The sequence below is a fragment of the Trematomus bernacchii genome, unplaced genomic scaffold (genome assembly GCF_902827165.1).
Source record: "Trematomus bernacchii unplaced genomic scaffold, fTreBer1.1, whole genome shotgun sequence".
Taxonomy (NCBI): Eukaryota; Metazoa; Chordata; class Actinopteri; order Perciformes; family Nototheniidae; genus Trematomus; species Trematomus bernacchii.
This window is the reverse complement of record NW_022987828.1, coordinates 11985908-11998069: the sequence shown is the minus strand read 5'-3', so window position 1 is coordinate 11998069 and position 12162 is coordinate 11985908. Positions and strand designations below refer to the sequence as shown.

General features: G+C 40.8%; 1 protein-coding gene across 1 annotated transcript in view; it reads left to right on the top strand.

The window, feature by feature from the left end:
* The first annotated feature begins 3028 nt into the window (after positions 1–3028).
* Positions 3029–12162, top strand: part of LOC117499804 (formin-2) — a 35770-nt gene continuing 26636 nt past the window's right edge. Inside the window, exons 1-3 of the mRNA XM_034152434.1 lie at positions 3029–5120; positions 8545–8708; positions 11997–12146. Of these exons, the coding sequence (XP_034008325.1) occupies positions 3029–5120; positions 8545–8708; positions 11997–12146 (2406 nt within the window). The remainder of the gene's footprint in view (positions 5121–8544; positions 8709–11996; positions 12147–12162) is intronic.

The following is a 12162-nucleotide window of genomic DNA, read 5'->3' as shown; positions in this document are numbered from 1 at the left end:
ATAAAAACCCTGAACGTTTACTTTTCGTTTTAAACATCGTTTTAAGGTGTAAACGTGTCATTTAGAAATGCGCGTTCCCGTGACAAGGGGGGCATTTCATGATGGGGGTGCATAATTTGACACAACACCGGCTTTTCTTTGCTTATTTTGAAGGTGAGTGGTGATGAACAAATGACTAAGCTGCCAGTGCCTCGAGTTTACAGCTAATTAGCTAAAAGACAATAACAAATATAGTTAACTAAGGTAGGCTACTAGCTAATGGATAAGTTAGCTCAAGGTTTAGCTAAGGCAATTTATCATGGCCATACAGGCTAATGTACTGTACTTAAGGGGAGACACTTAAAGCGAATATAGTAAAACGTGTATCTAATAACGTCATTACAATCGCCACATTGATATGCAAATTATGCGTTAACTAGGCTTAATTGTGTTGTCCCTATGTCCACCTAATATCAATTCTAACATCATGACACAATTCCATCAGATTAATGGTAAAAACTTAGAGGACATTATTCAACTTCTGAAATCCTCCTCCTGCTGCCTTGATATTATTCCAACAGGATTTTTCAAAGATGTTTTTCCTTGCATGGCCTCAGATCTACTTCATATAGTAAACACATCTCTTCACTCAGGTATTTTTCCAGAGGCCCTGAAAACTGCAGTCATTAAACCGCTCTTGAAAAAGAATAATCTAGATGCTTCAGTAATGAACAATTACAGGCCAATATCAAACCTGCCATTTCTAGGTAAAATCATTGAAAAAGTTGTATTTCAACAGTTGAGTAACTTCTTGCATTTAAATAACTGTTTGGATGTGTTCCAGTCAGGCTTTCATCCAAACCACAGCACTGAGACTGCTCTTGTAAAGGTCTTCAATCACATCCACTTAAACACAGACAGTGGCAGAACTTCAGTGTTAGTATTATTAGATCTCAGTGCTGCGTTTGACACTGTTGACCACAACATATTACTAGACCGACTAGAAAACTGGGTGGGACTTTCGGCAACAGTTCTAAATTGGTTTGAGTCCTACTTAAAGGACAGAAAAAACTTTGTTTCTATAGGTAAATACACATCTGAGTTGACAAATATGACATGTGGGGTACCTCAAGGCTCCATCTTGGGGCCTCTTCTCTTTAACATCTACATGCTACCACTGGCTCAGATAATGAAAAACAACAAAATAAGTTACCATAGCTATGCGGATGACACACAAATTTACGTAACAATTTCACCAGGAGATTATGCTCCAATTCAAACACTGAGTAAGTGCATTGAACAAATCAATGACTGGATGTGTCAGAACTTTCTCCAATTAAACAAAGATAAAACTGAGGTAATGGTTTTTGGAGCCAAGGCAGAACGTATAAAAGTTAGCGCTGAGCTTCAGTCTGCAATGTTCAAAACAACAGATAAAGCCAGAAATCTAGGTGTAGTCATGGACTCTGACCTGAGTTTCAACAGTCACATTAAAACAGTTACTAAATCAGCCTACTATCACCTAAAGAACAGGATTTGGAAAAACTTGTCCATGCTTTTATCTTCAGTAGACTCGACTACTGCAATGGTGTCTTTACAGGTCTCACTAAAAAATCTATTAGAAAGCTGCAGCTAATTCAGAACGCCGCTGCTCGAGTCCTCACTAACACTAAGAAAGTGGATCACATCACTCCTGTTCTGAAGTCCTTACACTGGCTTCCTGTGTGTCAAAGAATAGATTTCAAAATATTGTTGCTGGTTTATAAAGCTTTGAATGGTTTAGGCCCAAAATACATGTCTGACCTACTGCTAAATGATGAACCATCCAGAACTCTTAGGTCTTCAGGGACTGGTCAGCTTTCTGTCCCCAGAGTCAGAACTAAACATCGAGAAGCAGCGTTCAGTTATTATGCTCCAAATATCTGGAACAAACTCCCAGAAACCTGCAGGTCCGCTGCAACTCTTACTACTTTTAAATCCAGGCTGAAGACTTTTCTTTTTGCCGCTGCTTTTAATTGAACTATTCACATCTTAAACTGCACTGTAACTTTTAACTTTTATCCATGTATTTTTTCTTTTAATGTTTATTTTGTTATCTTTTCTTTTAATGTTTATTTTGTTATCTTTTCTTTTTAATGACTGATTTTAAATGCCATTTTCATAATGTCTTCCATTTTTGTAAAGCACTTTGAATTGCCTTGTGTTGAAAGGTGCTATATAAATAAACTTGCCTTGCCTTGCCTTGCCTTAATTAAAATGCGCTAATTTGCATGCAGTTACCAAGGCATTGCAGGTGAAAAGGATAAAACAAAAAAGCATATCACCTCACAACTTCCCCAACTTTACTTACGTGAAGTATATTTCCCCCGGAAATTAGCTTTAAATCTATAGATGAATTCAGACATGGTAGTAAAACGAACACCATTTATATGTGTTTCTTGGAAGTTTTATTTCCATTAGAGTGAAAGAAAACATGGAAGCAAAATAGACCAAAATAACAAGTACATGAAAAAACTATCTTTTTGCCTGTAATGTCCTTAAACAGTAACTTCATAATGATTGTTGGCTGCTCATTTAATAACTATTGATTTTACTAGTTTGTTGTCTGCTCTTGTGCTTAGTGAATACTAAAGAAGACCATTGTCTGTGTGTTAGTTAGCTGATTATTTTGTAGAATTCTGTTGAGTATTAAACAATTGCGTGAGTGTGAGGGTATTAAAATAAATTGGTCAGTAAGTCAGAGATGTGCAACTATATTTAACTTTTTGTTTTAAAACATATTTTTATAAATGATTATGGGAAGTGCCCCCCCCCCCCCCCCCCCCAAAATTCTGTGCACGTCCCTGGTCCATGGCAACAAGAGACATAAGACTTAATTATGTCAGCTTGAACTCATGTTCAACTTTGACATCATGACTCCACCGGGAGCAGATTGTCTCTTCTCTCTTACAGTTAAGCTTAAATGTATCAAATGAACCAATGTAACGTTTCCTCTTCACTTCATCCTGTCTAGATCTTCTCCCCTCTGGATGAAGCCACAGTGGTCAGGATGCAGACTTTTAAGACGGTGGAGACCCAGGTGCCCTTTCTGAAAGAGAGTTTCTTCACCACCACTTTCAAAGGCAGGAGGAAGAGCAGCGTTACCAACCTCCTCCGTAAACAACAGAACTCACTCCTCAATCAACAACAGTGCATTTTAGAGCATCAGCAGCAGCATCCTAAGCCAGTCATTTCCACTTCGGTCGAGAATGGACAAGGATCGCACACTCCTGAACATCAACGGCTCGCTCGCTCGTCCAGCAGCCCGTTATGCAAGACAGCAGAGCGTGCAGCAGCAGATGGGGATAAAAAGGAGGGGCAACAAGAGAGGAAGGATCAGAGAGTGAGCGAGGCTGTGCAGGGGAGGGGGGGTGAGCAAAGAGTGAGTGGTAGTGAGCCCGCGGCTGTCAGTGCCAGTCTCCTCCTCCTTTCATCATCAGCATCAGCGGCACAGGGGGAGGCAGCATCATTCTCACAGCTGCCTTTAACTGTGGTGGGCAGACAGCAGGGATTAGGCAGCTCTGATAGGGCTCTGACCAACAGAGGACCAGCATCAATAGCATCCCAGGAGGAAGCCCAGCATGCCCAGCCTCGAACCCAGCAGAATGGCCTGTTAGCAAAGGGTGTCCGCCTGTTTAGAAACATGGGGAACCAGGAAACAAAGCAGAAGAAAGGAGGAGGAAGTGGAGGAGCAGCAGGGGATGTCTCCTGTGACGGCGATGCTGACGAGAGGGATGTGGACAAGAAATCTAAAAAGTCCCACAACAAGATAAGTAAAGGAGGAGAACAAGCCGGTAGGAAGAAATCGAAGTCTGAGTCGAAGGGCTCTATGTTTTCTGGCATGAAGATCAGGAAGAGTTTATCAAAGGCAAAAGGGCTGTCTAAGGATGATATGTTGGACGATGGGCGGTCAGCACACTTGGGCAAAGCAGGGTTCACACCAAGTGCAGAGGCGTCAGCTGATGAGATGGGCATGCTATCAGATGTCGAGACTGGCCGAAAAACAAGCTCAGGGTCGGATGGTGACCTCTACAGTTTTCACTCAGCAGCAGCTGAAAATGAAGACCTGCTCTCTGACATCCAGCAGGCCATAAGAGACCAGTCCAGTGACAAGCAGGAAGTGCTTACCGTTAATCTATCTGAAGGACTATCATCTGAGGGGAATAAAGCCCAGGAGAAGCTAGTGTCTCCTCAGCTATTCAATCTAGAAAAGGATGTGTATTCTCCTCCTGTTGGTGTTGAATGCGTACCAAAAGAAGTAAGCGAGAAATATAAGAATGTGGAGAACGAAAGCTATGTCATATCAAGTAATTCATCTGGCACAGGAACCCCGAGTGAAAGTGGTCCAGCCTCTTCAGGCCCGGACACAGAGAGAAGCAGTGGAAGCCTTCTCCCGAACACTAACAGCACATACAGCTTCCACGACAACACGACTAACAGTTCCACGTATGAGAGTGCTGAGGAGCACCAAGAAGACTTGGAGAGCCCAGTTCTGGCTGCACAGAGCAGAAACACATGTGTGCCGAGTGTCTGCTTGGACCCGGTGGTGGCAGGTTCGAAGGGGCCTCACAAGAGTGTGAGCAGCTCGGACCTGTCTATGGAGAGGGAAGAGGAAACCGGGAGACGGGACTTCCTGTCTCTAAAAAGGAGGAAGAGTAGTTTGTCATTTAGTCAGCTAACGCCAGACGTTCCTCAGCATAGGCGGACATCCTCCACCATCTCCCCTTCAACTGTCAAACTCTACCCTCCAGTCCACCCCTCCTATGTTAAGACCACCACCAGGAATCTCACCTCTCCAATTGGCTCCCCCATTACCAGTCCCAATGTGCCCAGGAAAACAGATGTCAACGATGCTGCGGTAGAATCGACCCAGGTATTAAGAAAGCTCAAGAAGAGGTCTTGCTCAGTTGCTGGGTCCCTCAGTGGGGCAGCAGACTGGTTAACAGAGTTAGATAAGCTAAGAGGGAGGCAGAGTGGTGAGGCCACATTTCCAGAGCAGGAGACACCTGAGAAGGGAAACTTCTGGACCCTGGGCTCCAGGAGAGCACAGTATGGACGGCAGGCCTCCACTTCCACAGTACCCTACCTGGACGTCTTCTCTGGTGAGTCTTTCTGTATAGTTCAGAGAAAAAGAGAGGTATTTGGGGGCTTCTTGATTTAATGTTGTGAACTAGCAGAGAGTGGTCTTGTATTTTTAATCAATTGGATGATAGAGGGATGTTGCAAACATGTGAATGGATAGGAACCAGGATGTCTGTCTCAGCACCTTTTTACGAATGTTATTGGACTATTTGAAATGGATTTTATAATCAGCCTCATCAGTGTGATGCACCAGGGGCCTGCTACACTGAGTACGTGTTATCATCTATTCACACGGTTACAAGAAGGAAAACAAGGAGACAACACCAACCTTTAGTGACCTAATTATGACAGGAGCAAAGGAGGAAGTCAGGAAGACATTTATACAGAGCCAGAAATCCATAAGAGGTGGATTTAGAGTGATGGATGGGGAAAGAAACACAGGACTTTCACACAAGAGACCAAACCAACAGCGCCTTGTTGTCATTGTGTCTCTTGATTGATAATACCCCACTTCCTGTCTGTAGTACTTAGCTTTAAGCCTGAGTGTTCTGAGTGAGGAGGTAAATCTTTCACACAAATGTAGTTCTCTGTAAAGAAGCGCTAATTACCTTCCTACAGTAAATCAGCTAGGCACTGTAGTTGTCATCCAGCGTTACTCACACAGGAGGGCGTTTGTTGTTGACTATATCCAGCTGCAGATGATGTATGTAACAAAGGAAGTATGGCACAGAGAGTAACCTACAACAGGCTTTAGTTAATACAAGCCGTACATGTTAGCAGGATCAATACATTGTGGCTAATGGCATTTACATGTGATTTTTGAGATAATAATATAGAAAATCATTAGACCTATTTAATGTAAAAAGAGAAAAAGCTTTTATTGACTCTCAGAGAAGAAATATTTGACTGAATACATCTACTTTAAGGACTTACCAGGGACAAATCACAATTCAAATATTATGCCTAATTGGTTTTTCATTTATTCCTGTTGTTGCTGGAAATCCCAAATAGAGCAGATGTCACTCCTTTTGGTTTGGCTCCAATCCCCAGCCATGTCTGAGATTAGCTTATTATGCAATGTTTTTGTAAAATGATTATGTTAATAGCCTAGTAATTTTAATTCAAGTGACTTACAAATGAGATCATTATACAAATGATCACAGCGGGAATAATAAAGTTATGATTTAAAAGTACAATAGCTCATGAAAGTCATGATAACACAGTGGGGGTTCTTTTATTGAGAAGTGTCTCCAGAACAAAAGCCTATTTCTAATGAAACAATGCCACTCTGTCCTCATTTTCTGTTGCATTTCAGGAGCTCAGCTGCTCTCCACTGTCTGAGCCTGTCCTCATAAATCTACTCTCAAGCAGCTCTGCCACCCCCCGCCCCCCAGGGTGATGCCATCCTCCGATTTTACTGGCCTGGACACAAAAAACACATGCACACACACAACCACACACCCCATCCAGTGCACACTTGTGGATGCTAAACACAAGTGACAGTTTATCTGCATGACAAAAATGTGTCATGATATGAGATCCATTCACATTTCGTCAGGTGAAATTATTGTAGCCAAACAATGGAGGCGCATTGTATCTCGAACATTAACATTTGGCCTATATGGCATTTAGTAATTATAGGACATATGCTGTTTTTATTCACAGACTCTGGTTATGTCACCATTAAGTCTTTCACTGATTCACTAATGCATGTCACAGCAATCAGTTCAGAGAGTTCTCCAGGTCCCATTGGGCCCTTAGGAGAGAGTGGGAGGACTGATAGAAAATAAGGGGAACAATTTAACATTTGAAACAACTGACCACATGTGAGACTTTTAACACACATTCTCGATTGAAATGCTTTAACGTGAACTCATTTGTATTGTGAGACTGAGTCGGCCTGTCTTTCTTGAAGATTTTACCGTGACTATTTCATTCTGTCACACAATCCATAAAATGCAACCGGTTTTCAGCGCTAGCCGTCAAACTGCTCAACGTCCACAGCGCCATGAGTCATAGGACTTTGTTTATTCATTTGACGCCGTCCACTGAATCACATGGTTTTAAAAGATGTTAAGCTAGTCTAACAGCATTAACAACTGACTGCACTCTCTGTGTCATGCTTGGAGTCTTAAGTAACAGAGCTGTGTTTTTCCTCCAGTCTCAATCCTTTTTTTTTTGGTGATGTCGCTTAGTCACTATTTTCTCCAATCCCTAATGGTTGTGTTCCTGCCACCATCAAGAAACAGGATTCTTCCTTATCTGGGATCCAGGGATTTTGAGACGATGACACATTTCCCACAGCTCAAACTAACTTTTCTTTCTTTCTGTCTGGCTCCATGAAAAACAAAAAAGTATTTAATCCTGATTTCCAAGACAAAGACAAACTACTTTGTTTTTCCAATGTCTTATTTAAATGTAGAATGAATACATCATACAACCACACCACCAGGTCAAACAATGTGTTGATACTTGTCTGACACCAAATACCCACTTATCAGTTATATCAAGTTCATCCATAGGTGTTTTAAGACAGTATTAGTTAAAAAAAAGTTATATTATTAGATGCACTTGTACCATGAATGTGATCCAGCATTTGTAAAAATGTTGCACAGCACAATTAACACCATCTCTCTTGTCACCCACATGTAAATGGTGTAAACAGAGTTTGCACATGTAGGTGTTTCATTATCACAACCGAAACTGAGACATCTCTTTTCAACACACACTTGCACTTGCCTCATTCTGATACTAAGAAATAAGTAATATATGGAATCCAGAATCAGGATATATTTATCTTAACTTAAAGTGGACCTATCATGCTATATTTGAATAATATAGTGTAGGACCATACCTATATAAGGCATATTTATACTTTTTTTTTTTCAAAATACCAAACAGATCATGCATTTTAGCCATGCCTCATTTTGCTCAATTTGACAATTTCTAGCTCTGTTTTTGCAAGGGCTGATTCTGTGAGAACAGCACCATCTAGAGGCCTGGCATATGTACTACAGCGTCTCCAGCGCTTTCGAACGCAATCCTCCTGATTGGTGGAGTTGGCCCAATAGCCGTAGTGCCACCGTCCTGACGTCAGGACAGTGTTCAAATCTGGATCAGTTTTGATCAGATCCGTTGCAGCCCCTTTTTTAGAGATTTGGGTATGGAGGAAAATAGAGAGGGTTGTGTTTTCTGACACTTGGTGAGTTCCCTGGAACACCGGGGACACATATTCATGTATAAAAGACGTACAAAAGTGCATTTTGCATGATACTGTAGGTCCCCTTTAAAATGTAACGTTTCCAGACAAAGAAACACAAATATCCAGTCATATTAAGCCAACATGAGTACCTGCAGTTTATTCCTAAAATGGAAAATGGAACTCTGTATTTTTTGTTTTTCTCTAGTTTTATCATTGCACTTCATTGCTTTTTTTGTTCTCAGGTCGCACTCTTCTAGACTGGCTGTGTATGCATCATGAAGACGGGTCTACAGAAGAGGAGGCGAAGGAACTGTGTCAGCGAATGTTGGTCCAAGGTCTGCTGCACCCTTTCAGTGACAGCACAGCAGAGCCCCATGGTGACAGCCCTGTCTCAGCACTCTTTAATGTAAGACCTCTCTTCACTGTCTGCCATCATGCTTGTTTTACAAAAATTATGACATGAGTTGCCCTGCATCAGCAATTTCATGGTATGTATTTGATTTCAAAGGCAATAACTTTAAGGCTACAGCTCAATTGTATCTTTAGCTTACCACAATGGGATGCATCTTCTCAGTGATTGTCCCATGGGCTGTGTTTGGAGCACGTAGTTATTTAACATGTGCTTATCAGATGATATCATCAAAGAATGTAGCTCAAAGTGATTTGCAGTAGCCAACATGTGTTAGAGAGCAATGCAAAGCTTATCAGACTTTCTGTATTTACTGCTGTATAACTGTGATTGGTCCCAGAGACTTTTCATTATCTGAAGAGCAGTGGTACGCGTAGACAGTGTGGCCCCGTCCAAGTTAATTTCATGAATCTTTAATTCTCCATTCCTGTAATGCTTTGCAGAGAACCAATCTCATGTGCATCACATCCTTCACCACAGCCACCGCCTTAGCTATTTCTTTCAAGTTCCCCTGTAGCTGAATCCATCCGACTGAACTGCATGATGGTTGTTTTGAGTCAACACACTGTCAGAATCAGAATCAGAAACAGGTTTATTACCAGGTAGGTTTACACGTACGAGGAATTTGACTTGGTGTCGTGGTGCATGAAAACAAGAATTAAAAGCACAGGTAGAGAACTAGAAAAATATTAAAAATAATACAAAATATTGTTGTACATTGTGTGCATTATATATACAAATCTGCCAAATAATTATTACAACTAGAATATCTTTCATGTGTGTGCTAAATCCTATTTGATTATGTGTGCATGCGCAGGATGTGTCTTTATTTCTCAGAGAAGTTACAGAAGAATTACATTTGTTGCAATACATTTCACACAATAGGATGCTGAGATGAGTTTAATGATTTATTTTATCATTAGTGCTTTTTTTATCAATGCTAGCAAACTGGCTCAATGGATGACAATGTATGTCAGACCACTACTTGGGTTCAGACTGAAATATCTCAACAAGTATTGGCTGGTTTGCCATGAAATATGAATCATTCATGAGTAATTCTACAGCCTCTTACAGATACTTTCTATAGCGCCATCATGGGCTTGATCATTGTTGTGTGTGGATGTCAGCAATTATGGAAATACTTCAATGAAATGTTCTAAATACATTCATTGTGCCCAGATGATAAATCCCTCACTTTCTCTCTAGCACCAGAATCAGGAGTTGTCACTTATTCAGTGAAATATCTCAAGATTGAAGTCTTACAGCATTAATTTAAAAAACATTTGTACAGACATTTATGGTCCAATAGAGTCCACTTTTTGAGTGAAATATCTCAACGACTGTTAAATTGATTGGCATGCAACAGATAATCATGCTCGCCACAAGATGAGTTGTAATCACTTTGTTGATCCATTTGACTTGTGTTTATTAGTGTTTAGTGTTTATCTGAGTATGCCTCACAGAGCTGTTGACTCGTATTATTTTGTCTGTTTTATACCAAAGAATGTGAACAGATTAGTGTGGCTCTAGTGGAAAATGCACCTCCCCCACAGATGTTTATTCATAGACTTACATTGTACATGCACACATGCACAAAGTATGATATGCATTACCTAAACACAAACAAATAAACATTCACCAGAACATGCATGCTTTATAAATACCAATCCCCTCAAATGCAGTTATATCTTATTCTTCTTGCTCAGTGTGTTGTCACAATAGGTCACAAAGTGCAGAGCTTTTTATGTACAATTTTGCCCCGTGTGCACTCATATTTACAAAAGGACAGACCCAGACACTCGTACATATTCAGGCATTTCCTCGCATGGCTGGATTAATAGCAGTCGCTCTGACACTCTGTGCTTGCGTAGACCATCTGCTGACCATGTTATGTAACAATTCCACGTGCTTTGGGCTCAGGCTGCTCTTCCCCAGCAGAAAGCTCACCATGTCAGAGTAGCACTCTTTGAGCCCACCCCCCTTTTATGTTGTCGTTCTTTTTTTGTTTTGTCCTCATTCTCTGCTTTTGGCCTGGAGTCCTGCATTTTTCAGCTTGATCAAGAACAACCTTTGATGTTGCCATTCGGAGTACAGATCCTGTGTTATTGTTAATGTCCCTTTTGAAATTAATGATCACGCTCTGTTTCTGCTTCCCTGAAACCTTTAGCCCCATTCATTATTTCTATTTACATATTTCTTCTTTAATTTACAGTTACATTACATCTTGAAAACAATCTCTTTCTAAATGTCCTTGTTCTATCTCCCTATTTCCATCTTAATCTCTCCTCTTCTATACTGTATGTCCTCCTCTTTGCTACCTAAATATAATATTGCATCCAATGTCACTACTTTGCTGAAGTGAATAAATGTACGACTTGTTCGTTTCTTGTTCTGCATACTGCCTGAAATTCAATACTTCATCAGCTTCATTCAATCTAAAATAAGGTTTTAGGAGGATAGGTAGCATGGGCTTCCATCGATCTGTACATTGTGTGTGTTTGTTTCTGGCTGTAGGTCAGGTTACCTTAACACATAATGGGTTTTGTACTGAGGGTTTTCTTCTCAGCAAATGTAGCACATGTATGTGATCTCACTGGATAATGACTTGATTAACACTGCTGTGTATACGCATGTAGTGTCACTGCATGGCATTAAGTTCTAACTCCCAGTCTGCTTGGAAATAATTGCTTTTTTATTGGTAAAATAAAAAGTATTATAGAAAATCAGGGAAAGTTTGGTTTGTTTATTTTAGACTTTTACCACTACACACTTTGTTTACATTTTTTGTGGTGCTCATTATAGTGTCTGGTGTTGTCTTTGAAGAAAGATGAAGAGGGGAGATGCAGGAACAATTGTGTTTTTTTGCTCCGTTTTTATCTAATACCATTGATGCTCAGCCTTTAACAAATGAGATTCAACAGGTCCTCCAAATCATTCACCATTTTCTATTGTGCGTTTTAAGTTAAGATGCTTCAAAAAGCGGAGAATTGATTTGAATGTCTCAATATGTTTGACTGTGTGTCACATTGACTATGCAAAAGGGATAAGCCTTTATTGTTCGACTGCTGTTTTTATTCTCAGGTGTTTCCACTCTTGAAGCGTTCATAAAAAGCTTCTACTTGACTCATATCCCCTGTGGATGTTGTTACACTTTTATTGGATCCCACCATGTGTTCACACTGTTGGGAATATGTTGGTAGTAGTACTTGGTTGGAGCATGTCGTTTTAAGACGTCTGATCTCCTTTACAGTAAATGTGCTTGCTTGTTTTCTAAACTGTTTGCAGGATGAGCAGCTGTACACCTGGGCATCTGTCGGCCTGCCAGTTTCCTCTCACCTGTGGGAACTGTATGGGGGGCGACCCACAGGCAGAGAACAAAGCTTGAGATCATGTTTGCATCAATCAGCCAAGACCCCAGGAGCTCTACCTGCTCAGGTTAGTTACATCTCCT